Genomic DNA, 27,873 nt, shown 5'->3' on the forward strand with positions numbered 1-27,873 from the left:
AGTGGAAGATCAGGAGAAAGGAGGGAGGAAGTGGAGACAGAGGAGCCATTGCGGGAACTGGCAGCATAAGAGGTAAGAAGATTATTTGAACAAATCCTATATTAATTTCTCCTCCCTCTGGTAAAGCCCTCATCCGCTATCAGGAGGCCCCTGGCTATTCCTCCATGGAGGATTGCCAATTACATGTTTATCTAGCAATTGGCCTCTCTATATTCACAGCTAGGAAAGTGTGCCCCTGGATGCAAATTACCATTGTGCTACACCTAGTTATTATAGCTGTGGATGTCCCTAAAATTATGGAAAGCACGGCAGCCCCTTTTAAATGCAAGCATGTACATTTTTCATAGCTACTTCCTGTAGTAAGATATTCCACATCTCAATCGCTAACGTTTTTTTAAATAGGTAGTAAAATCTCCTTTGCTCCATGCACAGCTCAGGTACCTGTACTGGAGTCATGTCAGATGCATGAGTACCCCTAGATCCATTTGTTCCCCATCTCACTCAGGCTGCCGGAAGCCGCTGTCATGGTCTGTGCATCGTCCTCCTTCCCCCTCAATAGGCTAGCAATGCATATGTACACAAGTCGGCTCAGATTTAGTCACACTACCCCTGCAGATGACAGTCTTTGCACATGTGTATGAGGCATAAGTCTGATGTTCCTAGCCGTATCCTATTTTGTTTATACTGTGCTATGACTCTGGAATGGCCAGAATGCAGTTGCTTACATGTATTGATATTAAAATGTATTTACCCACTCGCATTGCCACCCGGTCAAGGCGTACCTATGAAATAGCCCCTGGGAGATTTGGGTGCAGCATAAAGCTGATATACGGCTTGCCCTGCTCCCGTTCAAGTCCCGGCAGAATTAATTACTATTCCCCCTCCAGGTCCATGTGGATAGTGGGGAATTATGTAATTCGGCTTCCAGCTATTGCTGGCGGCCAAATTACAGTGTTTTAACAGTAATTTAACCACTTGAGGACCGTGGGCTTTTTTTTTCCATTCAGACCACTGCAGCTTTCACGGTTTATTGCTCGCTCATACAACCTACCACCTAAATGAATTTTGGCTCCTTTTCTTGTCACTAATAAAGCTTTCTTTTGGTGCTATTTAATTGCTGCTGCGATTTTTACTTTTTATTATATTCATCAAAAAAGACATGAATTTTGTCAAAAAAATGACTTTTTTAACTTTCTGTGCTGACATTTTTCAAATAAAGTAAAATTTCTGTATACATGCAGCACGAAAAATGTGGACAAACATGTTTTTGATAAAAAAAAACCCATTCAGCCTATATTTATTGGTTTGGGTAAAAGTTATAGCGTTTACAAACTATGATGCAAAAAGTGAATTTTCCCATTTTCAAGCATCTCTGACTATTCTGAAGACATCCCAAAGTATTCACTGAGAGGCATAGTGAGTTCATGGAAGATATTATTTTTTGTCACAAGTTAGCGGAAAATGACACTTTGGGTATCATTCATAAAGAGGCTGTCGGTAATGCGGGAAAACACCATTCTTCTCCGCAAGCGGCACTTAAGACTTCTGGGTGGTCATTCATAAAGAAGTTGCCTGTTGTGGTAGAAGTGCGGAGGTTTTCTGGAGGAAGCTGGCGGTAGCGTGGCGGAAGACATGCGGAAACATAAAAGCTGCCCGATTCCCTCCGTGCGCTCCTCTGCCTGATGCTGCTTGGGAGGTCCGTCCCATTCATTTATATGTAATCCGCCCGCCTATCGCTACTGTCGAGCAAGCGGTATTTTCCTTCCGGATACTGCTTGTTCTAATCTTTATGAATGGACGTGTTTGTAACTTTTTCTAGATTAATCTAGAAAAACTCCGGACAAGGCGGAAATGTATCGCTCTGTCAGCTTTTCATGCGGAAAGAGCCTTTATGAATGGGGATTATGCTGAGTGGTCGGTAAAGTCACCGGTATTAAGCATTTCCGCATGCGGAAATGCTTTATGAATGATACCCTTTGTGACAAAAAGAAAAAAAAAGTTTCCATTTCTTCTAACTTGCGACAAAAAAAAATGAAATCTGCCACGGACTCACCATGCCCCTCTCTGAATACCTTGAAGTGTCTACTTTCCAAAATGGGTTCATTTGTGGGGTGTGTTTACTGTCCTGACATTTTGGGGGGTGCTAAATTTGTAAGCACCCCTGTAAAGCCTAAAGGTGCTCATTGGACTTTGGACCCCTTAGCGTAGTTAGGCTGCAAAAAAGTGTCACACGTGGTATCGCCGTACTCAGTAGAAGTAGTAGAATGTGTTTTGGGGTGTATTTTTACACATACCGATGCTGGGTGGGAGAAACATCTCTGTAAATGACAATTTTTAGATATTTTTTTTTTTGCACACAATTGTCCATTTACAGAGATCTTTCTCCCACTCAGCATGGGTATGTGTAAAAATACACATCTATCTATCTCTATCTCTAATATCTATGCTGTAAGAATAAAGCCTGCTGTGTAGCCAGGTCACTAATAGAGATGGTCAATGAGATGGAAATAATTCTGCGTTGATTCTGATTTATGCAAATGTACATGATTCAGATATATTCCTGTGTCCATGAGAAGGTGCTGGCACATCTCATGTTCCAAAGAGGTGTGTGATCCCTGCCCTAACTCCTCCTTGCTGAAGTGAGTGGTATAACTTAACTGGGTCCAGGATGTCCAAAAGTCCTTCACCTTTAATCTGACTTCGAATTAACATCAAATCGACCAGCCCGCAAGGACACAGGCCAAAACCTCCAACCAATCTTAACCGTTTACTACGCACACAGTGAATTTGCCTCCACAAGTCTCTAGTGCATGAGACCTGCATGGCAACAGTGGCCTAGTAATATGGGATTAGTGAGCGATTGTCACATTACATATTGGCAGCTGCGCGACCCATCTCTATTGTCAATCTGTTCACCGTACTTCCTGCGTATGCTAACAGGAGCAGATTAGACGGGATTGGCACGCTCTGTCACATTAACTACCTTCTTCTGATGATCCAGCAACCGGTCTTTTTTCAGTCTGCTCACTGTACTTCCTGCGTACGCTAACAGGAGCAGATTAGATGGGATCAGGGGGCTGGATTGTCACATTGGTGGACAGTGGTGTTGATAGCACAACCCAAAACCAGGCATAGCCAGCCTTTGGGAAATCAGAGTGCAAAGATCTGACAAACTCAGTCTTTGCAACCAGAACAATAAGACAGTGGTCACTAAGTATCCTGTCTTGCAGAACCGGAGTTCTGGGCACAAAACGGTACACATTGATAGCGAATAGATTGGTGTAATAAATAGTGACATGTCAGCTGCGGTGGATAGCAGTACCACCGCAGCTGCTTCTGGTTCTCTGCCTGTCAGTCTCCCTGCGCCTCGGGCGTCTAGCATGCCGAGGACGGGTGTGGGGCGTAATCGCATGTCGGCTGCGGTGGACGGTGGGTCCTCCGTGGTCATTGCTGGGTCCCTGCCTGCTGATTTTTCCGTGTCCCAGGTGTCTATTAGTACGCTGAGGACGCGTGTCTCTGCTGTGCTCAGGGGTACATTAGCGCGTGCGCACGCTCAACGTCAGGATTTTATGCCAGGAGGAGGCGTGTCGGCTGACGTCAGAGGGCACGCTCGCCGCTCCTGATTGGCCGAGGCTGGTGGGCGTGCCTTGGGGGTCTCCTCCACTTCTTAAGCCTCTCGGCTTCACTTTCAAGTTGTCTGCTGATTTTGTACCTCTCCCCATCTGACCTTGTTGCCAACTTTGCCTGATACTCGTTCTGTCTCTGTCTGTCGATTCTGTACCTGACCTGTCTGTCTGTTGCCGATCTGATCTGTCTGACCATGCTACTCTCACCAGGGACCCCCTGTCTCTGGTGAGAGGTACAGTACGGGTAGTGCTTACCAGCTCCTCTGGTGAGGTAGTGCAAATACTGCCAGTACTACTGTTACACCAATCACTACACTTAGTGCATTAAAGTGTGATTAAGTTACGTCACTTCTCAGTGGTATATTAGCATTGCTTAGCTAACACATCAGTATCTATATATCCATATTATTGGTGATTCTGCAGATCATCATATACATCAGGTATGATATCTGGTGCCGCCGTCACCGGAAGAGGATGGAAAGGGGACAGACTTTTCATTCGTCCCGTCCCTTTACCTCCGGAGACTGTGGTACCATCAGAAAAAAATATTTGCATGCTTTCAAAAAGTATTTAATACTTTTGAAAGCATGCAAATATTTTTTTCTGATGGCACCACAGTTTTGTTTATGGACATCTGAGTTTTGTCTATGGATATTGAGAGTATAGCAGGCCCCTAGTTTTTGAACCTGGAAGCCCATTAAGTATATGAATTATATGTGATGAGTATACTATGTGTACATTGAATGAACTCTGAGCTGGCGGCAATATATGTGTGATCATATGCAGTGTTCTCCCCAGGCTCTTTTAGCCGGGTGCTCCACCCGGGTAGTTTTGGTGACCACCCGGCTGTCATCGGCTCTCCACTTCCTATGCTGTAAGCAGAGTTGCTCACAGAAGCACTGGCCCTGCATTCTCATCTCACCCCACCCGGCTACTTTTTCATGCCACCCGGCTGAAAGAAATTTCTGGGGAGAGCACTGATATTGGTCTTTACTTTTTTGCCTCTGTGAGAGTATTACATTTTGTTTACCTGGTCGTTACCCACTGGGAGGACTCAGGATACCACATGATATTTACTGGAGGCTTTGTAGGGTACCATTATGGTCCAATATATAGGCGGGGTTTTTTATCTATGATGGGATGGGTGATGTAGGTGCACTCCATGGTTGGCTTGGCACTCACTGATATAAGCTAATATTAGCTCGAACAATTTTTCTCTTACTGTATACAATAAATAATTTATATTTTTGCATTATAAAAATGGCAGTGTACTTTTTTCTGTACTAATAGTGTGCGACATATACTGGCTTGGTAGCTTGTGGTTTTTTGTCAATGGAACAGACCCTACCCCAAAAATAAACTCTTGCTTAGCTAAGCTACAGGCTAGAGTTGGGCGAACAGTTCGGCTGTGTTAGCCGAACTGCAGCCGAACTGTTAGGCTGCCCAAGCTGTCATTTATCTGTGGCTCTTACTACTTCAGGGTCGCAATGACCCGGAGTAGTACGTCTGTGCTGGCCCGGCGGAGCGCGTCCTAGATCGCGCTCCCGTTGCCGGGCACTCTCTGCGCATGTGTGTGACGTCATGAGTGACGTCACACACATGCGCAGAGAGTGCCCGGCAACGGGAGCGCGATCTAGGACGCGCTCCGCCGGGCCAGCGCAGACCTACTACTCTGGGTCATTGCGACCCGGAAGTAGTAAGAGCCACAGATAAATGACAGCTTGGGCAGCCGAACAGTTCGGCTGCAGTTCGGCTAACACAGCCGAACTGTTCGCCCAACTCTACTACAGGCATGGATGAAAGAGAACTGGTTGCAACTGAATGCTGACAAAACTGAGGTCCTGTTTGTCCAAAGCCAGCACTCGCCATCAAAACAGCTCTATCCTAAAGCAACACCAATCAGGATTGGGAATTCAGACATAAACAGCTCCAAACATGTGCGCAGCCTTGGCGTACTAATCGATGGGGAATTGAGTTTCAGAAACCAAATTTCATCTGTAGTTAAATCTTCCTACTTTCATCTGAAGAACATTGCAAAGATTAAACATCTGATTCCCCCAGAGGATCTTCCAACCCTAGGTCACCCTTCATGACATCACGGCTGGACTACTGCAATGCCCTTTATGCTGGCCTCCCCAAAAAAGACCTGCGTCGCCTACAATTAGTGCAGAATGCTGCTGGCAGATTGCTAACAAACCAGCCTCGCCACTGTCGCATTACACCGATCCTACGCTCACTGCACTGGTTACCACTAGAATGGAGAATACTCTTCAAGATTGGACTGCTGACATTCAAATCCCTGCACAATCTGGGCCCTGGATACATGAAGGACTTGCTGAAGCTGCACCACACATCTCACAACCTCAGATCAGCAAGTTCTATAAACTTGGTCACTTCCAGAGTGCACCTCAAAAAATCTGGAGATAGCCTTCTGTCGTGCTGCCCCTACTCTTTGGAACTCCCTGCCACACCCAGTAAAGACAGCACCATCCCTGGAGCTATTCAAATCCAGACTGAAAAGCCACCTGTTTAGCCTGGCATTTCCAGACTTATAAAATTCTTTCTCTGTACCACGATGGTCGGAGCCATGCTTATGCGCTTTGAGTCCCATGGGAGAAAAGCGCATTACAAATGTTATTTGTTGTTATATCTGTATTATAGGTGATACTGCAGATCACCTGATAATCAGAAACTTTGTTCTTGCTAACACCAATCGTTACAATTGGTCTACATTTTTGAACCTTTCCTTTGCTATATCTTATTCTTTCTTGCACTCTTCTCTTCTGATTCAGTTCAGGTTCACCAAAATTGGTCAGTCCCTGACTTGCAAGCCCTCTGCAAATTGCTCGGCATTGCCGCTTACGACACAAACAAGGCTAAGCTAGTGGCATTACCCCAGAGATGGAATCCTTCTCTCCACCTTGCTCAATGCCTCCATACTTCGCAGACCCGATACCCCTGCAGTGGTGGCCAAACCTGACTGACCAGGATCTGCTCCTGTACCAGGAATTACGAGAACTTTGGCTCCAGCATGAGGCGAAGGAGCTCCAGCATGAGGCAAAGATGCTCCGGCTAGAGGCAGGGCACCAAGAGCGTCTGTGCCAGGTCAAGCTCCAGACCGTAGAGCTTACGGCTCCAGCGTGAATTGGAGTTGGCCCAGCCAGCCCAAATGAATCTTCCCTCTTCACAATGTGTTTCGGTGTAGAGAAGCGATCCTCTACCTGTGACCCCCACAGCGAAACTTCCTGTCATGGAAGAGGGCACGGAACAAGACTTTCCTGTGCTCACCTCTGAGAGGGCATACCACCAGGTTCCTTTACCTGACAGCCAGAGAACCCTGGTGCTGGACAGTCACAGAACACTGTCCCAGGACTTGGAAGGAGCTAAGCCTACTGCATTTGCTCCTCTTGGTCCGGTGAGCTTTGTGCCACCGAGACCTGCAGCTGCTGCTATTGCTGCATCCCAGTATAACACACATGCCATTCGCATGTGTAACCTTTGTGGCGAGACCGGCCACATACAGTTCTTCTGTCCCGAGAGGAAGAGGACGACCGTCCCTAGCCCGAAGATGGCTAGCAACCTTGATGCATCACCCTCTGCACTGCCTGTCAGCGTGTCAGAGATGCTCTATGGTTCCGGAAATCTTCAGAGTGCTCCAGTGGACGACCAGATCATCTTTTGCTCCAGTGCTCCAGAAGCAGATGTCCCCTTGGTCTGCTCCAACCTTGCCTCAGAGGAAGATATTCTCCCACAAAAGCTCCTCACCCTGACTGGAGTCAGACCCAACCACCACAACCCTGTTTTCCCAGGTCCCGAGAAGGCCGGATGGGGGGTGGGTTTTCAAGAGCGGGCTGTTGCTGAGATTCCTTCTCCTCCTGTGCTTGGCACTGATCTAGGCACACTTGAGTGCCCTTCGGAATTTTCTGCTGATATGCAGGAGATCCCAGCAGGACTCCCTGACAACCAGGTACTGTACAAGTCTTTGGGAAAACAGGGAGATGTAAACCCCTTATTTGCTATTGCTACTGTACCTAACGCCACTGGGCGGGAGGTTTCCTCAGATTTAAATGTACCAGCAACTGACTGTCTTTTATCCATTTCTGCACCTGTTATTGCTAATGAAAATGCATGTGTCAGTGATAATTGTGATGGAAATGCTGTACATGTTCTGGCCATTACATGCCCTATGGCCAGCCGCATGAACTCAGAGCTGACAGCAGGGATTCCCTCTGACAATTCTGGCTTTCAGGCGGGTGACACTCATGCTAAAAATGACATGCCATGTTTTGCAAATGCTTTTGATAATGTGCATGTTTGTGAGAGTACGCTGGCTGATGCTTTCAGTGTCACCAGCAGTCTGGACTCAGGACTATCTGGAGAAGTCTCGACTTCCCCTGATATCTCTGACCCCCAGACCAATGTCAATATTGACATGATTTACTCAAAATGTGATGTTTATTGTGGTGTACCTGTGCAGACACACACAGTACTGTTGGTAACCTGAGCTCAGAGCCTTCAGGCATTCCTGTCAGCTCTGACCCCAGAGAGTTTGATCTTCAGCAGCTGACCCCAGATCTCACTATGCAGCTGGCTGAGATTTGTAGTCCCACATCCGTGAGGATACTACAGAGCGACTCCAATCTGCATGCGCTTAGTGGCCAGACCGCTAAGCCGCCAGCAGCGGAAGCTCCACTACAGGTGTACAGGGAGAATGGTAAACCCATTCTCCAAGTAACTGACACCCCAGGTGAACGCACGGTCCATGTGGATCTGTTAGAAGTCCAGTCAGACAGAACACAGGTAGTTCTAGGAGAGTACGGCCAATTAGAACAGGAAGACACAGATCCCCTGTCAGGCTTGATAGCTCCCACGCGAGAATTGGCGGAAGATGTGAATGTCATCCCCCACCTCTCATACTCTCAGAAGGCATCGCTGAAGCGCATTGCACCCCCACAGCGAAACCTTTGCAGAAACCCTGGGCAGGATACAGCAGTTCACAGAAGGGATCCAGGAACTCACAAGCCCTTACGGCAGATCCCCTACCCCACCTATCCTGAAGTGCAAGCAAAAGTCAAGAGGAAGTATGAGGAGATGTTCAGATGGCTATCCTGTGCAAATCCTCTAGCCCACAGGCCACCAGGTTCTGTGAGGACTATGGGAGGCCGGACGACATCACAATAACAGATGCATATCCCAGGTCGCCCCTTGGTGATCTGTTGGATTGGCTGGCATCCGCCAACTATCTAACGATCATGGATCGGAGCTACTGATACTGGCAGATTCCAACTGTGCCTAAGGCGCGCCTGGAATCTACATTCACCCTGCCCTTGGACTTCAACGCCTCGATGCGGATGTCTTTTGGTATGATGAATATCCCAGCCACCTTCCAACAGGTGTGGAATGACGTGTTGAAGGCCAAGCACGGTTGTGCAGTCACATACCCAGATGACATCCCTGTGTTCCGCCCAACTTGGAAGCAACCCTGCGATCACTCGTCCCTGGTACTAGGACAGCTGACAATCTGACCGTTGAACCAGCCACAGATCAGATTGTCATGACAGAGGTACAAGCCTCTCTGGGATTGGCAGGATACTACAGGAAGTTTGCTAAACCCTGTAGCATCCTGACTAAACCACGGACCGATGCAACGGGTAAGAGGCAACCCCCCCCCCAAGGTCAGGTGAGACCCAGGTTTTTCTGAGGGGGCGAACCAGACCCATCAGACAGTGGATTGCTTTACTCAGTCTTGTTGACTCCTCCCCAGGAAATCTCTTAAAAGGGGGAGGTGTGACGAATAAACGTTTATTAGTCCTAATAAAGTAGTTAGAGCCTTAAAAAGTGACAGCAGATAGGAAAAAGGCTTGGTTTATAAAAAGATCAGGGAAGCTGGCGGTTAACACAGTTCCCCTCTTCCTGGTCAAATGCTAGCAAATGTTTCCTTACTTGTAGCTTTCAAACTACATCAAAGAGGCCAGAAGCAGCTCATTCAGCCCTAATCCCTTATCAGGTCCTGGAAGGACATAGTCCCTCTGCTGTGTGACAATGCCATCAATCTAGTTTCTGCCTGACATAAGTCGTAAAGCCCAAGTTTCTGGGAGAATGGTGTCTGCAATTTTCACACCTCCACCCAGAGCAGCAGAAGGGATAGATCTTCTCAAGGTTCACTGGAAGTAGCTGACCTACTGTGACCCAGGAATCCCCAATATCCATATTTTCTTCACATTTTCTTCATAATTCATTTCATATTTCATGGTATAGGAAATTTCTATGCCCATCAAATCTGCACAGATTGTGAGATTCCTCAGTACACTGGTTCTGAGAGGTTTCCTGACCAATCGGACTCCCAGATTTAGTGTCAGACTGGTTCATAGTAACCCTTTAATACCCCAGGGGTCTGTCCCATCAAGTTTGATATCATTGTTATCGATAAATTCTGATCGACCTAAAAATGTTATTAGATTTAACATAACCTGTACGGTTTTGGAGATAGAATACCTATCATGATTCAGATATATTCCTGTGTCCATGAGAAGGTGCTGGCACATCTCATGTTCCAAAGAGGCGTGTGATCCCCGCCCTAACTCCTCCTTGCTGAAGTGAGTGGTATAACTTAACTGGGTCCAGGATGTCCAAAAGTCCTTCACCTTTAATCTGACTTCGAATTAACATCAAATTGACCAGCCCGCAAGGACACAGGCCAAAACCTCCAACCAATCTTAACCATTTACTTGTAACGATTGTGGAATTATCTCTGTGGTCAGTGCGCAAGATGTGCGCTGGCATTGCGGAAGTCCTCCACAAGCGTATAAAAACGACAGAACCCAGCTTTGGTGCAATGCACCTGTAGAGAGAAAGTGAGCACAGAGACAGAATGTATGTGTGTCCACCAATCTAGTCGCCACCCGGCGACAGTGAACACACAACAGCGGAAATCAAGTGGGAACGCAGTCGCAAGAGTGGCGTTTGCCAACAGCGACACAAGACCGAGCAAGACAGAGCACAAGTGTAGCGAGAAAGACACCGTAAATAACAATGATCAGAACGCCAAGGAAAATAACAAACACACTCGCTAAGCGCGATCGCCGCACGAAAAGCGCAACAGCGCCAAAGCACGCTAATGGCGCGGTCTCCGCACGAAAAGCGCAACAGAGACAAAACACGCCAACCCTAACTAACCAATGAACACGAAAATGAATAGAGAACGCGAACGCTTGTTAAAAAGTTACCTCACCGAGCCTACAGCAAGCGTTCGTTCCAGACAAGACAGACAGAAGGAGCAACCAGTAGTAACCGCAGCTCTGGCCTACACTCCCAGACAGAGTACAGAAGGAACTACCGCTAGGGCGGCTGCGATCCAGACAAACAGACAGAACGATTTCCTGTCGACCGCCGCTGGCGACTAGACAATCGCAACAGATAGACAGTCAAGGCAATACAGATAATACAACCTGACTACGCTAGAAGGAATGCTAGTGCACTCCCAAGGAATAACGCTAAGATAATCTTAGCAAATGATTTGCAAAGGCTGACACTCCAGGTAAATAAACAGAAACAAACCAGTCTGACCAGCTGGGAATTCTGGGAAGAAATGGTATTTACACTGCAAGCCATCAAAGGAAGCAGCTAAGCAATTTGCATGACAAGTGTATGCAAATTCCTCCCCAGAACAGCAGCTCTGCAACTTGCAGAGTGAAGACATGTCTCTTTTCTAGAGACCTGCAGCACTCAGACCTAAAAAATGGTCAAACAGCTGTCTGCCAGTGCAGATCATTACTTTACTATGCACACAGTGAATTTGCCTTGAGACCTGCATGGCAACAGTGGCCTAGTAATACGGGATTAGTGAGTGATTGTCGCATTACATATTGTTGGCAGCTCATGTTCCAAAGGGGTGTGTGATCCCCGCCCTAACTCCTCGTTACTGAAGTGAGGGGTATAACTTTACTGGGCCCAGGATGTCCAAAAGTCCATCATCTGAAATCTTTGTCTATAACATCAGACAAACCAGCTGGACACTGGCGAAACAATAACTTGGATTATTTCATATCGCGGCCTCTGGTCGCATGGCAACCGCCATCTTGGACTTTCTGCCAAAGACTTGCGATTGCCGCATGGACTACCAATAACGGTATTTGAACTGTATATTCAGACATTCGGTTTCTTTTCATCTCTACTCTCTTTCTATCAAACCATTCTGTTCTGCCAGACAGGTATATTTACCTGTGGGCTAAAATAGGCTATGTGTATGTAGTTTTAGAATAAAAACGAACGACTTTATCGTTCAGTCTTGTCTGTTCTGGTCATCTGATTGTTGCTACAACGAATCTGCCCTCTGAAGAGTCAGTCATACTACCACATTGTTTTATTATTTTCTTATAAATAGTTGATTTGCTAGCTAGGTTGTAAATAACCGTTTCTTCCTTTTAGGAGTAGCTAGTTGGAGACTGTCCGCTCCATTCAACCGGACAGTGGTGGCAGTGAGATTACCCGATTTTCAGCGCGAAATTGACATTTTTAGTTTACCGATTGTACATACAATTGTGATTGTACATGTATGGGCACCTCCCACCAATCTTAACCGTTCACACCGTGAATTTGCCTCTAGAAGTCTCTAGTGCATGAGACCTGCGTGGCAACAGTGGCCTAGTAATACGGGATTGGTGAGTGATTGTCACATTACATATTGTCGGCAGCTGCGTGATCAATCTTTGTCAGTCTGTTCCCCATACTTCCTGCGTATGCTAACAAGAGCAGATTAGACGGGATTTCCACGCTCTGTCGCATTAACCTTCTTCTTCTGACGATCCAGCAACCGGTCTTTATTGTCAGTCTGCCCACCGTACTTACTGCGTACGCTAACGGGAGCAGATTAGACGGGATCGCGGGGCTGGATTGTCACAAGTGGTTTGCAAAAGTATTCGGCCCCCTTGAAGTTTTCCACATTTTGTCATATTTGCCACAAACATGAATCAGTTTTATTGGAATTCCACGTGAAAGACCAACACAAAGTGGTGTACACGTGAGAAGTGGAACGAAAATCCTACATGATTCCAAACATTAAAAAAAAACAAAAATAAACTGCAAAGTGAGGTGTGCGTAATTATTCAGCCCCCTTTGGTCTGAGTGCAGTCAGTTGTCCATAGACATTGCCTGATGAGTGCTAATGACTAGAGTGCACCTGTGTGTAATCTAATGTCAGTACAAATACAGCTGCTCTGTGACAGCCTCAGAGGTTGTCTAAGAGAATATTGGGAGCAACAACACCATGAAGTCCAAAGAACACACCAGACAGGTCAGGGATAACGTTATTGAGAAATTTAAAGCAGGTTTAGGCTACAAAAAATTTTCCAAAGCCTTAAACATCCCACGGAGCACTGTTCAAGCGATCATTCAGAAATGGAAGGCATATGGCACAACTGTAAACCTACCAAGACAAGGCCGTCCACCTAAACTCACAGGACGAACAAGGAGAGCGCTGATCAGAAATGCAGTTAAGAGGCCCATGGGGACTTTGGACGAGCTGCAGAGATCTACAGCTCAGGTGGGGGAATCTGTCCATAGGACAAGTATTAGTCGTGCACTGCACAAAGTTGGCCTTTATGGAAGAGTGACAAGAAGAAAGCCATTGTTAACAGAAAAGCATAAGAAGTCCCATTTGCAGTTTGCCACAAGCCATGTGGGGGACACAGCAAACATGTGGAAGAAGGTGCTCTGGTCAGATGAGACCAAAATGGAACTTTCTCCAAATCATCAGCCGGGATATCCTCTTGAGTGAGTGCCACGCCCCCTCACTGCGGAAACACAAGCAAAAAAGCATAAAAGAGCTCCCACCCCCCTCTAACCTCAGTTCATTTGTGTTTCCGCCCAGGAAACACCAGAAGAGCTTTGCTCCCAGTTTTTTATTTTTTCTATCCTCACCAGAGGGTGAGCGTAATGGCGGCAGGTTACCTGGACTCGGAGGTCCTGCTGCCTTAGCTGTCGGAGCCCACGGAGGTAGGGTAGGACAACGGACGCCTTCCTCCTGCGCAAGACGTGCGCCGCCCTATGTAGCGGTGGAGCGCACGCGTCATTTCCGGCGGAAGGGGGCGTTCCAGAGAGGCAGATCCCGGAAACGAAGGTGGGATTGCGCTCATAAGCCAGGCAGTGGCGTGCGGCGGTGGCGGCAATATGGAGAAGCAGGAGGCAAATCCGGCTGCTGCCGCTGCAGCGTCTGCAACATCGGCTTCCACTTCCACCGCTTCTACACCCGCTGAGGGGCATGGGCAAGCTGATGGTGGGGTGAGTGGGAGATGTTAATCTCCCTTAAGAGAAAAGGTCACCTGATTAAATGATGTTAATGGTGTTCTCTTTCTCTCTGTCTCTCTCACTTTCCCTCTCCTCCCTCCTTTTGTTTTTGCTGCAGGCTAGAGTGGAGTCTAGATCTGGAGGCTCTAGCACTAGTAGTAAATCTAGGTCTAGGAAGTGTTGTCAATGTGGCATTAAACTTTCCTCTTCCTATGCAAAATCCCTATGCCAGACTTGCATAGATGCTGTCATTTCTTCTGAGTCCTCCTCTATTCTTAAAAGTGTTTTAAAAACTGTTAAAAAGGATATGTCGATTGCTTTTGAAAGATTTAGAGAGTCCATGCAGCCCGCAAATGTTGAGGCTATTCCCGGTCCCTCCTCAACTCCAGAGATACCGAGGGAAAGTCCTGCTCAGGGGGTTGATCCGGAGATTCCTCCAGAACCATTTGGATCAGGGGTGGAGGCGGAGGAAGAAGAGGAGGAAGATTTAGAGGGGAGAGAGGAGTTTTCCGATATGGAGGAGGGGGAGAATATTAATTCAGAGTTGGAATCCGAGGAGGATTTAGGGAAGGCAGCCAGGTTTCTCTTTAACACGGAGGAGACTAACGAGTTGTTAAAGGCTGTTTATTCCACCGAGCAGATCCCGGAGATCCAAAGGGAATTATCAGCTCAGGATCAGGTTTATTCAGGTCTATCCCAGCAGACGGGACGTGTCTTTCCTTTTCATCAATCTCTCAAGGATATTATTGCTTCCCAGTGGAAGGAACCTGAGAGAAAAGTTTTTATTCCTAAATCTGCTAAAAAGAAGTATCCGTTTGCTGACACTGACATGGACCAATTTACTAAATGTCATAGATTGGATGCGGCTTTGTCCATGCATTCTAAGGGGGCAGACCTGTCCTTCGAGGACGCGGGGGTTTTAAGGGATGCAATGGATAAAAAGATTTATATTTTGCTCAAAAAGGCGTGGGAGTCTGCTTCCTTTGCATTTCTCCCGGGTGTTGCGGCCACTTGCATCTCGCGAAACCTCCGTGTCTGGATGGATAACTTGCTTTCTCATGTCAAAGCAGGTTCTGATATAAATAAATACATTAAGTCCCTACCTGTTGTTTTGAGGTCGGTTGCCTTCCTGGCTGATGCGGCAGTTGAGATTGTTCGCATTTCTGCCCGCACGACTGCTTTAGTTAACTCAGCCAGGAGGGCACTCTGGCTGAAGACGTGGGAGGGGGATTTGATGTCCAAAAATAGATTGTGTGCAATTCCATTTTCAGGCAATTTGCTTTTTGGCAAGGATTTGGATGAAGTGCTTTCCAGATCTGCTGAAAAGGGGAAGCAGTTTCCGAGCAAACATAGAGTTTTCAAAGGGAAACCTCAAGGCGTATTCAGAAAACCAGTACAAGAGCAGCCTAAACCTCAGAACCAGCAAAAGAAATGGTCCTTTCCGACGGGGAGAGGTCGGGGAGGTTTCGCCCTTGCAAAGCCCAACACTACAAAAGAAAACAAATGACTCTTTGCCAGTGGGGGGAAGGCTCCAATTTTTTCTATCCCAGTGGGATTCGATCAAACCAGATCCATTTATTTTAAAAATTATAAAAGAGGGATATCGACCTCAATTTTTTGTTCCGCCTCCCCCCAGGGTATTTATAAACAGTCTGCCGCGAGATCCTACCAAAGCCAAGGGGCTACGATTAGAGATAGAGAAGCTGGTGTTAAAGAGGGTAATTATTCCGGTTCCAAAGGGTCAGGAACTTCAGGGATATTATTCCCACATTTTTTTGGTAACCAAGGCGAACGGCGAGTTCAGGTTCATTCTGAATTTAAAAAGTCTGAACCCTTTTTTAGTTTACAAAAAGTTCAAAATGGAGAACATTTTTTCTGTAAGGTCCCTCCTTCAGGGGGAGGAATATTTTGTATCAATCGATTTAAGCGACGCTTATCTCCACATACCGATTGCGAGGTCCCACCAAAGATTTTTAAGATTTGCAATTCGGGTGGAGAACCAGACTTGGCATTACCAATTTCAGGCCCTGCCCTTCGGAATAGCCTCAGCACCTCGGATCTTTACCAAGGTGCTTGCAGAGGTTATGAAAATGTTGAGACAGCAGGGAATTTCCATTGTACCTTATTTAGACGATCTGCTAATTTTTGCCAAAACTCGAGAAGAGATCATTCTTCACAGGGATTTGGTAATTCAGAACCTGACACATTTGGGTTGGATGTTAAATTACCAGAAGTCGAATCTCAATCCAACTCAGTCCATAGTATTTTTAGGTTATGTAATAGATTCCAGAAGTCAGAGGATTTTGTTGACTTCAGAAAAAGTAACAAGACTTCAGGAGGAGATAGGATATCTTCTTCTAGGCCAAGACAGTTCCTTAAGAGAACTCATGAGAGTTCTGGGTTTGATGACAGCCGCTATTCCGGCAGTGATGTGGGCACAGTTCCACAGCCGTCCGTTACAAAATTGGGTTCTAGAGACCTGGGACAGGTCAAGGGAATCGCTAGATGTGAGGTTTCAAATCCCAGAGCTAGTAAAGCAGAGTCTTCACTGGTGGTTGGAGTCCCCAAACCTGGTACGAGGGAGAATTTGGAGACAGGAGAATCCAATCAGAATTCATACGGACGCAAGCGCCTGGGGATGGGGAGCCATGGCCATGGGGCTTCATTCTAAGGGGAGGTGGTCCAGGGCGAATGCCAGAAAATCGTCCAATTTCAGAGAACTTCTGGCTGTGAGAGAGGCACTTCTTTCATTCAGAGACATGATTTTTCACAATCATGTTCTGTTTTTTTCAGACAACGCTACAACAATTGCGTATCTGAACAAACAAGGCGGTACCAGAGCCCTGGCACTGCTGAGACTAACGTCGGAGATTTTTTCCTGGGCAGAGGACAATCTTCTGTCGATACAGGCAATTCACATCAAGGGATTATTAAATTGCGAGGCGGACTTTTTGAGCCACCACGAGATAGACCACTCAGAATGGGAATTAAACCAGGGGGTCTTCGAGTGGATCACAGAGATAATGGGAGAACCGGACGTCGACCTTTTTGCGTCGCCGGACAATGCAAAGATTCCTCAGTTTTTTTCCGTTCACGACAGTCAGAAGTCTCTGGGATTGAATGCCCTATCGGTCCCTTGGACTTTCAACCTCGGGTACGCATTTCCCCCTCTAAAACTGATACCACAGGTCCTGGAGAAAGTTCGGAGGGAGGGAGTAACTCTAATCCTAGTGGCACCTGCCTGGCCCAAGAGAATTTGGTATTCTACAATTTTGAGACTAGCGGTAGCACCTGCTTTAAAACTTCCGGTCAGGCCGGATCTATTACGACAGGGACCTCTAGTCCATCCCAGACCGGAGATTTTCAATCTCTCAGCATGGATCCTGAAAGGGTAATTTTGAAGAACAAGGGGGTATCAGAAAAGGTAATTGATACCCTTCTAAAATGCAGAAAACCGATTACACATGGTATCTATAGAAAGGTCTGGAAGGTGTTCTTGTCCTGGTGTTCCTCACGTCAAAGAGACAAGTCAAAAATTGGTTCTATTTTGGATTTTTTCCAAGATGGGGTGGATAAAGGTTTAGCGTTGAGCACACTAAAGGTGCAATGTTCAGCTTTATCAGTTTTACTAGATAAGTCTTTGGCACAGGAAAAGTTGATTAGAGATTTTTTCCGGGCTATCCAGAGATCAACACCCATAAGACAAAAGGTGTTGCCCCCATGGGATCTGTCCCTAGTGCTTGGAGTACTAACCAAGCCCCCCTTTGAGCCTATTAATGAAATTGATTTAAAATACCTTACGCTTAAAGTGGCGTTTCTTTTTGCAATTACGTCGGCAAGGAGATTGGGTGATCTCCATGCACTCTCCATTAAGGACCCTTTTCTTTCGTTTTTTCCGGATAGAGTGGTGTTACGGTTAGATCCTATGTACTTACCCAAAGTTGCATCGGATTTTCATAGGTCCCAAAATATTGTCCTTCCTTCCTTTTGTGACAACCCTTCCTGTGCTAAGGAGGCCAAATTTAATTGTCTAGATGTAAGAAGGGCAATTTTAGCCTATTTGGATAGGACGAGACAGTTCAGATGTTCTTCTCATTTATTTGTACTTTTTATGGGGAAAAGGAAGGGTCAGCAAGCCTCTAGACAGACAATTGCTAGGTGGATCTGTGATATGATTGCTTCAGCATACCAGATGTCTGACTCCACTCCTCCATCGAGTATCAGGGCACATTCTACCCGTTCGATTTCTTCATCATGGGCAGAGAGAGCGGGCGCTACGGTCCAGCAGATATGCCAAGCGGCCACTTGGGCAAGTCCGTCTACTTTTGTTAAACATTATAGAGTGGACGTACTTTCCCAGCAAGATTTGTCGTTTGGCCGGAAAGTGCTCCAGGCTGTAGTCCCTCCCTAGGTGGGTATTTACTTGGGTATCACTCAAGAGGGTATCCCGGCTGATGAATTGGAGAAAGCACCAGTTAGTCTTACCGGTAACGGTGTTTCTGTTCAGCAGCCAGGATACCGTCTACTACCCAGCCCATATTTTTCCTCTGTCGCATTTCCTTTTGACTTTTCTTTATAAGATTGGTTTCACCAGGAGGTGCGTCGCCCCTCTTCTACCTGGTGTTGGTCTTTTACTTTATATGCACTGAGGTTAGAGGGGGGTGGGAGCTCTTTTATGCTTTTTTGCTTGTGTTTCGGCAGTGAGGGGGCGTGGCACTCACTCAAGAGGGTATCCCGGCTGCTGAACAGAAACACTGTTACCGGTAAGACTAACTGGTGCTTTTTGGCTAAAATGCAAAACGCTATGTGTGGCAGAAAACTAACACTGCACATCATTCTGAACACACTATCCCCACTTTCAAATATGGTGGTGGCAACATCATGCTCTGGGGGTGCTTCTCTTCAGCAGGGACAGGGAAGCTGGTCAGAGTTGATGGGAAGATGGATGGAGCCAAATACAGGGCAATCTTGGAAGAAAACCTCTTGGAGTCTGCAAAAGACTTGAGACTGGGGCGGAGGTTCATCTTCCAGCAGGACAATGACCCTAAACATGAAGCCAGGGCAACAATGGAATGGTTTAAAACAAAACACATCCATGTGTTAGAATGGCCCAAAGTCCAGATCTAAATCTAATCGAGAATCTGTGACAAGATCTGGAAACTGCTGTTCACAAATGCTGTCCATCTAATCTGACTGAGCTGGAGTTGTTTGCAAAGAAGAATGGGCAAGGATTTCAGTCTCTAGATGTGCAAAGCTGGTAGAGACATACCCTAAAAGACTGGCAGCTGTAATTGCAGCAAAATGTGGTTCTACAAAGTATTGACTTAGGGAGCTAAATAATTACGCACACCCCACTTTGCAGTTATTTTTTTCTCACGTGTGCACTACTTTATATTGGTCTTTCACGTGGAATTCCAATAACATTGAGTCATGTTTGTGGCAGTAATATGACAAAATGTGGAAAACTTCAAAGGGGCTGAATACTTTTGCAAACCACTGCAGCTCTGATATATTTCACAGCGCTGTACAGAGATCACTGATTTATTTCCCATCAGTCTCTGAGGAGCTTACACTCCAATGTCCTCACCGCACTCACACACTATTATTATAGTTATTACTATTATTATTATGCAGGTATGTATTTCACATAGCTGTAGAATTTTGTTATTCTAATTTATTATGGATAATAATCTGTTTGCTATCCCTGTACAGATAACAGCTGCCGTTAGAGATCACATAACCAACTTAACATGGAGGATAATTGGAGTCACATGACAAAGAGGATATTGGACCTCACCCTGGAGATCATCTATCTGCTCACTGGAGAGGTGAGGAGAATTCTGGGAGGTCACATGACATCACTCTTGCCTCTTATAATAAAACTGATGCTGCTGGAGAGGTGTGGAGGTTTCTAGGAGTGAAAACTGACAATACCGTTGATTTTTCTAATATAGGATTTTCCTCCTGTGAAGTATGGTAGCAAATTGACCATCACTATTCCTCCATCTCATTCCTTAACACTCCTGAGAGAAAAGAATAACATTTTGGTGGCCACCAACAAGATCACTGAGCTACTGACGGGAGAGGTGAGCAGTGCTGGGGATTATGGGAGTTTATTCAGTTAGAACAAGGGTCGAGTCTAGTTGATGATTCTTATCGTGTGCGTCAGTTCCTGGAAATTGTCAGTAATGTAGATACTCAAGTATAAGCTGAGTTTTTGGGACTAAAGTGGGGATCTCGGCTTATACTTGAGTGAAGGAGAGAGGATCAGCGGCACAGTGGGACTGTGGGAGGGGGCACTCCTCACTCCCTCTCCTAAGGTCCCCATCCGTACTCCCCTTTCCATTGCTGAAATCAGCTCCAGGCAATGATTACGTGCCACAAGGCTGCTCTGTGTACGTTGCCGCACAGAGGAAGTAATAATCATACTACTTCCTCTGAGCGGCAGTGTACACAGAGCAGCCCTGCAGCACGTAATCCTCGCCTGGACCCCGGGAGGTGAGTCACCCCCTGCCGCAGTACATGATTTCAGCAACTGAGGGGACTGGAGGAGAGGGAGGTAGGAGTCGCCCCCCCCCCCCCTCCCCTCCCTGTTGCTGAGTCCCACTGTGCTCCTGCACCCCCTCCTCTGTAATCCCTCAGCCTGTGGGAGGAGGAGTGCATCTATACCTGGCTACCTTATACTGTGGACACCTATGGCTGGCTAAGCTATACGAGGGCACCTATGGCTGGCTAACCTATAGTGGTGAACCTATGGCTGGATAACCTATTCTAGGGATACCTATGCTGGGGCACCTATCGTTGGCTAACCTGTACTGGTTCACCTATGGCTGGTTAACCTATACTGGAGATACCTCGGCTTATAATCGGGTCATCAGTTTTTCCTTTTTTGTTTTATTTTTTTTGTTTTAAAGGTGGTGAATTTCGGGGGAGGGGGGGGGGGAGTTCGGTCTATACTCGAGATGGATTATACTCTAGCATATATAGTATATCCCTGTCTGTTTCCCCATGCAGGAGTGGCAGTATATAAAAGAACACAAGGACCTCTGCAAGGACACCATGATGAAGAATCAGCCACTCCTCACATCACCGGGTAAGAGGAGACTTACACTAGGAGAGAGCAGTAGAGAGGGTCCACCTAGATCTCTTCCCCCCCCTCCCCCCCCCCCCCCCCCCCCATCATCTGATAATCACATAGAGACAATGTATTCAGTCAGTGTGTGTGTGTGTGTGTGTTTCCTACAGATGGACCCAGTAACAGAAACCCACCAGAGAGATGTACAGGTCCTCTTTATTCCTGGGATAATCCACAGAAAGATCCCACCACTCTCCACCAATCTGGGGTAGGTGAAACTGAGGGCACAAAGATGCTATAATTCTATGTCACTATGTGGTTTCAGTTCATTAATGGGTAATGTTTTAAGGCTGTTTTTTCACATTCTGGGTTTAGGATGAAGAACAGATGGTACTGAAAGTTGAAGTTAAAGAGGAGGAAGAAGAAGAGATGTATATGATGGGTTATGCGATATCTTCAGAGGACACTGATGGAGAAATGAGGACAATTAAAACAGAAGACATTTATTCAGCTATTAGAGCAGGCAAGTAATAGACATGATATGCGGCGGATTATAAATGTTATACCTTTGGCTACTGACAGATGTCAGTGAAGGTAATTACAACAGAGAGAAAATGTGTGCATCAACCAAGTGAACCTGACAAATCTGGCTTTGCAAATTTGGCCTATTGGCTAATCACGAGACATTGCTCATGCAAATATGCATTTGCTTTCGCATGCCTAAATATGCAGGGTCAAAAACCGCAAAACAATCGCCCTGCGGGAATTAGTTCATGCTACATAGCACTATCCAGGGGCGCCACGAGGAGGCTTCCCATTGTCCCCATACAACCGGGGGGCCGCGGGGGTCCCAGGCTCTCTCACTGCCTGGAACCCACACAGTGGCACCCCGGAGGGGGAGGCTGGGGGGTGCAGGCGATCTCCCCAGCGTGCCCAGCGCCGGGAAGAGCCGCCCGCACACACCTCCCAAGATTAAAAACAGGCACTTACCTTAACGTCCCCCGCGGCCCCCCGGTTGTCAATGTCTCGTGATTAGCCAATAGGCCAAATTTGCAAGCCAGATTTGTCAGGTTCACTTGGTTGATGCACACACTTTGTTGTAATTAGATGTCAGTGAAGGGCTGCCCTGTGATGTAAGCTCTAATACACACATCCAATTTTCATTGGCCAATTTTACCATTTCCATGTAGTATGACATCTTACCTACACAATTCATATAATCTAATGGCTATCATAATACATGGAAGTGTTAAAATTGTAAATTGACCGCTGATTGGCCAGCCAAAATTGGATGTATGTATGCACCCTTCAGATGGTCATACATCACTTGATCTGCCACCAGGTCGACCATAATGCTGGGAATACACCATACAATTTTCTGTTAGATTTACCTGCCAGATAGATAAAGTTCAAGGTGCTTCGAATCCGGCTACCGGCATTTAGTGGCACTTTATCTGGCCTGAGGAAGTGGGCGGGTTCCCACGAAACGCGTTGCCTGTGCTTTTTTCACTTATAAATATCCATTTTTGTATGGGTGTCTCATCATTGAGGTAAGCAACCTCATTTATTTATTTTCTAGTTGCTTTTAATGCATTTTATTCACCTTGGGCGCCTCTTTACCCCTTTCTACAATAATCATGTCATGAATGGCTTTCACATCTGCAGGCACAGAGACAGGCCTTCCACTGGGTTTCTTATTTTCAATACCAAAATGGCCAATTTTAAAATTGGCAACCCGACATCAGTACCAACGTATGAGGAGGAGATGAAAGGCCAATCTCCATTCCTCAGTATAACATCATAGTACCAACAAATGAGGAGGAGATACTGTACACCATATGAAAGGCCCATCTCCATTCCTCAGTATAACATCATAGTACCAACAAATGAGGGGATATTGTACACCATATGAAAGGCCCATCTCCATTCCTCAGTATAACATCATAGTACCAACAAATGAGGAGGAGATACTGTACACCATATGAAAGGCCCATCTCCATCCCTCAGTATAACATCATAGTACCAACAAATCAGGAGGTACTGTACACCATATGAAAGGCCTATCTCCACTCCTCAGTATAACATCATAGCACCAACAAATGAGGAGGAGATACTGTACACCATATGAAAGGTCCATCTCCATTCCTCAGTATAACATCATAGTACCAACAAATGAGGAGGAGATACTGTACACCATATGAAAGGCATATCTCCATTCCTCAGTATAACATCATAGCACCAACAAATGAGGAGGGGATACTGTACACCATATGAAAGGTCCATCTCCATTCCTCAGTATAACATCATAGCACCAACAAATGAGGAGGAGATACTGTACACCATATGAAAGGCTCATCTCCATTCCTCAGTATAACATCATAGCACCAACAAATGGGGAGGAGATACTGTACACCATATGAAAGGCCCATCTCCATTCCTCAGTATAACATCATAGTACCAACAAATGAGGAGGAGATACTGTACACCATATGAAAAGTCCATCTCTATTCCTCAGTATAACATCATAGCACCAACAAATGAGGAGGAGACACTGTACACCATATGAAAGGCCCATCCCCATTCCTCAGTATAACATCATAGTACCAACAAATGAGGAGGAGACACTGTACACCATATGAAAGGCCCATCTCCATTCCTCAGTATAACATCATAGCACCAACAAATGAGGGGATACTGTACACCATATGAAAGGTCCATCTCCATTCCTCAGTATAACATCATAGTACCAACAAATGAGGAGGAGACACTGTACACCATATGAAAGGCCCATCTCCATTCCTCAGTATAACATCATAGTACCAACAAATGAGGAGGAGATACTGTACACCATATGAAAGGCCCATCTCCATTCCTCAGTATAACATCATAGCACCAACAAATGAGGAGGGGATACTGTACACCATATAAAAGGTCCATCTCCATTCCTCAGTATAACATCATAGCACCAACAAATGAGGAGGAGACACTGTACACCATATGAAAGGCCCATCCCCATTCCTCAGTATAACATCATAGTACCAGCAAATGAGGAGGTGATACTGTACACCATATGAAAGGCCCATCTCCATTCCTCAGTATAACATCATAGTACCAACAAATGAGGAGGAGATACTGTACACCATATAAAAGGTCCATCTCCATTCCTCAGTATAACATCATAGCACCAACAAATGAGGAGGAGACACTGTACACCATATGAAAGGCCCATCCCCATTCCTCAGTATAACATCATAGTACCAGCAAATGAGGAGGTGATACTGTACACCATATGAAAGGCCCATCTCCATTCCTCAGTATAACATCATAGCACAAACAAATGAGGAGGAGATACTGTACACCATATGAAAGGCCCATCCCCATTCCTCAGTATAACATCATAGTACCAGCAAATGAGGAGGTGGTACTGTACACCATATGAAAGGCCCATCTCCATTCCTCAGTATAACATCACAGTACCAACAAATGAGGAGGAGATACTGTACACCATATGAAAGGCCCATCTCCATTCCTCAGTATAACATCATAGTACCAACAAATGAGGAGGAGACACTGTACACCATATGAAAGGCCCATCTCCATTCCTCAGTATAACATCATAGTGCCAACAAATGAGGGGGAGATACTGTACACCATATGAAAGGCCCATCTCCATTCCTCAGTATAACATCATAGTGCCAACAAATGAGGGGGAGATACTGTACACCATATGAAAGGCCCATCTCCATTCCTGAGTATAACATCATAGTACCAACAAATGAGGAGGTGATACTGTACACCATATGAAAGGCCCATCTCCATTCCTCAGTATAACATCACAGTACCAACAAATGAGGAGGAGATACTGTACACCATATGAAAGGCCCATCTCCATTCCTCAGTATAACATCATAGTACCAACAAATGAGGAGGAGATACTGTACACCATATGGAAGGTCCATCTCCATTCCTCAGTATAACATCATAGTGCCAACAAATGAGGAGGAGATATTGTACACCATATGAAAGGCCCATCTCCATTCCTCAGTATAACATCATAGCACCAACAAATGAGGAGGAGATACTGTACACCATATGAAAGGCCCATCTCCATTCCTCAGTATAACATCATAGTGCCAACAAATGAGGGGGAGATACTGTACACCATATGAAAGGCCCATCTCCATTCCTCAGTATAACATCATAGCACCAACAAATGAGGAGGAGACACTGTACACCATATGAAAGGCCCATCTCCATTCCTCAGTATAACATCATAGTACCAACAAATGAGGAGGAGATACTGTACACCATATGAGAGGCCAATCTCCATTCCTCAGTATAACATCATAGCACCAACAAATGAGGAGGAGATACCGTACACCTTATGAAAGGCCCATCTCCATTCCTCAGTATAACATCATAGTACCAACAAATGAGGAGATACTGTACACCATATGAAAGGTCCATCTCCATTCCTCAGTATAACATCATAGCACCAACAAATGAGGAGGAGATACCGTACACCTTATGAAAGGCCCATCTCCACTCCTCAGTATAACATCATAGTACCAACAAATGAGGAGGAGACACTGTACACCATATGAAAGGCCCATCTCCATTCCTCAGTATAACATCATAGTACCAACAAATGAGGAGGAGATATTGTACACCATATGAAAGGCCCATCTCCATTCCTCAGTATAACATCATAGCTCCAACAAATGAGGAGGAGACACTGTACACCATATGAAAGGCCCATCTGCTACGTACTTTGTCTCTCTCCTCTCCGGTTATGTCTGTAGCTCTCTTTCTCTTCCTTACTTTAGTTTTTTTCAGTAGTGCTCTCTTGTTTGTGCCTCTGATTTGCTTTGTCAGTCTCACCAATGGCTGGTCTCTTCTTTAGTCTCTGCCTCTATTTTCTCACGAAGAAAAAAAAAATCATGCTTATTTCTTGCTTCAAGTAGAGCATTGTATCATGACTCTAAACTTTTTTTTTTTTTTTTTTTTTGCTGCATCATGGCTTTTCAGGCTCCTCCCCCTCACTAGCCTTCAACTGCCAAAACCCAACTGCCCCCCCTGCACATCATTATGTCCAGCTTTTCTCTCCTCTTCCCTGCTCATGTGAGCACCTGAATGCTCCTTCACAGCAGCACTTTCCACATACAGTAAATATCAGCATGCATGCACCCATCATCATCACTAGCCTCCTCACTGACATCATAGGTATGCAGCTCTGTTACAGTCAAAGTGTAAAAAAAAAAAAAAAATCAGGCATTCTATAGAGAGCACTTTGCCTGAACGACTTCAGGCATTCTATAGAATGCCTAGGCAAAGTACATAACGAAACAGACATTTCATACTTTGCCTAATTGCTTCAGGCATTCTATAGAATGTCTGATTTTGTACTTTGCCTGTAACATATATACAGTACATTTTTATCCAGTTTTCTTAATTGTTGTACTTGACAATGTGACTTATTTTATAGAGTGGCAGAATATGAGGAGCCCCTCAGAGGGACGTCTTATCCCCCCTCCAGATGATGCTGCAGAAGATAATGGCGTCACACAATGTTCTCCAGGAGGAAACCCCATTACTGGAAATACACATCACAGACTTTACCATGAGGAGAGATCACCGGATCTCTCTAATCCAGAGGAATCTTCTGACAGATCCCATCCTGGTACCACAAATACCCATCCAGGAGGTCACAGTGAGGAGAGGTCACATGACCTGTCTGATTCTGAGATAACTTCTGGTAAACCTTGTAGTGTCAGACATGAAGGGGATGAAAGGTTTCCATGTTCTGAATGTGAGAAATCGCATCTTGTCGCTCATCAGAGAGAGCACACAGGGGAGACTATCTTATCATGTTCAGAGTGTGGAAAGTGTTTCAGTAATAAAAAGAATCTCCTCACACATAAGAGAAATCACATAGGCGATCGGCCTTTTTCATGTTCAGAGTGTGGGAAAGGCTTTAATTGGAAAAGCCACCTTCTTGTACATCAGAAAACTCACACTAATGATCGTCCTTTTCACTGTTCAGATTGTTCAAAAGGTTTCCTTTCTAAAACAGACTTTATCAGGCACCACAGGATACACACTGGAGAGCGTCCTTTTTTGTGTTCAGAGTGTGGGAAAGCATTTATACGGAAAAGTCACCTTCTTATACACCAGATAAGTCACACGGGCGATCGTCCTTTTTGCTGTTCAGAGTGTGGGAAAAGATTCATTTCTAAAACAGACCTTCTCAGACACCAGAGCACTCACACTGGCGAGCGTCCTTTTTTGTGTCCAGATTGCCCTAAAACCTTCATTCAGAAGAGTCGTCTTCTCACCCACCAGAAGAGACACACAGGCGACTGTCCCTTTTCCTGTTCACAGTGTGGGAAAGGCTTCATTCTAAAAAGTCACCTTGTTGCACACCAGATGGTTCACACCGGTGAGCGTCCTTTTTCCTGTTCCGAGTGTGGGACACGTTTCCTCTCTAAATCAGATGCCCGTAGACACCAGAGGATTCACACCGGGGAACGACCCTTTTTATGCTCAGTGTGTGGGAAAGCTTTTGTTCGGAAAAGTCACCTCGTTACACACCAGAAACGTCACTCAGAGAAGTAGCCTTGCTTGTTTTTAGAGCGTGGGGGAAAAAAGCGAGGATCCTTTTTACGATCAGAGTACAGCAATGATATTTCTAGTAAAAGAAAATCTTAAAGTCGTGTTAAATTCTAAAAATAAAAGTCTAAATAAACCCCTGTATTTTGTTAATTAAAGTAATATCTATAAGACCCTGCCTTATCGTTTTTTTTTAAATTTCTCAAGTATAGAAAACATTTTATAGTATACGTTTTACACAGGTTATTTTTTTTGCCTTTGCCAATGATGCAGTTATCT

At 45.6% G+C, this 27,873-nt stretch overlaps 1 protein-coding gene across 1 annotated transcript; it reads left to right on the forward strand.

Moving 5' to 3' along the window:
- On the forward strand, nucleotides 1-27,768 carry LOC137535204 (oocyte zinc finger protein XlCOF6-like). Its single transcript, XM_068257019.1, has 7 exons — nucleotides 1-72; nucleotides 19,623-19,738; nucleotides 19,865-19,996; nucleotides 20,925-21,003; nucleotides 21,156-21,253; nucleotides 21,361-21,508; nucleotides 26,471-27,768. Exons 2-7 carry the CDS (start codon nucleotides 19,661-19,663, stop codon nucleotides 27,598-27,600), a joined length of 1,665 nt encoding a protein of 554 aa, XP_068113120.1. The 5' UTR covers nucleotides 1-72; nucleotides 19,623-19,660; the 3' UTR covers nucleotides 27,601-27,768.
- Nucleotides 27,769-27,873: the final 105 nt, after the last annotated feature.

Source organism: Hyperolius riggenbachi, chromosome 10, assembly GCF_040937935.1.
Source record: "Hyperolius riggenbachi isolate aHypRig1 chromosome 10, aHypRig1.pri, whole genome shotgun sequence".
Taxonomy (NCBI): domain Eukaryota; kingdom Metazoa; phylum Chordata; class Amphibia; order Anura; family Hyperoliidae; genus Hyperolius; species Hyperolius riggenbachi.

Coding starts and splice junctions, on each gene's coding strand:
- LOC137535204 (XM_068257019.1), top strand. CDS start 19,661: ATGGAGGATAATTGGAGTCACATGACAAAGAGGATATTGGACCTCACC. Junction 19,739..19,864: donor TCTATCTGCTCACTGGAGAG/GTGAGGAGAATT, acceptor TTTCTAATATAG/GATTTTCCTCCTGTGAAGTA. Junction 19,997..20,924: donor CTGAGCTACTGACGGGAGAG/GTGAGCAGTGCT, acceptor TTCCCCATGCAG/GAGTGGCAGTATATAAAAGA.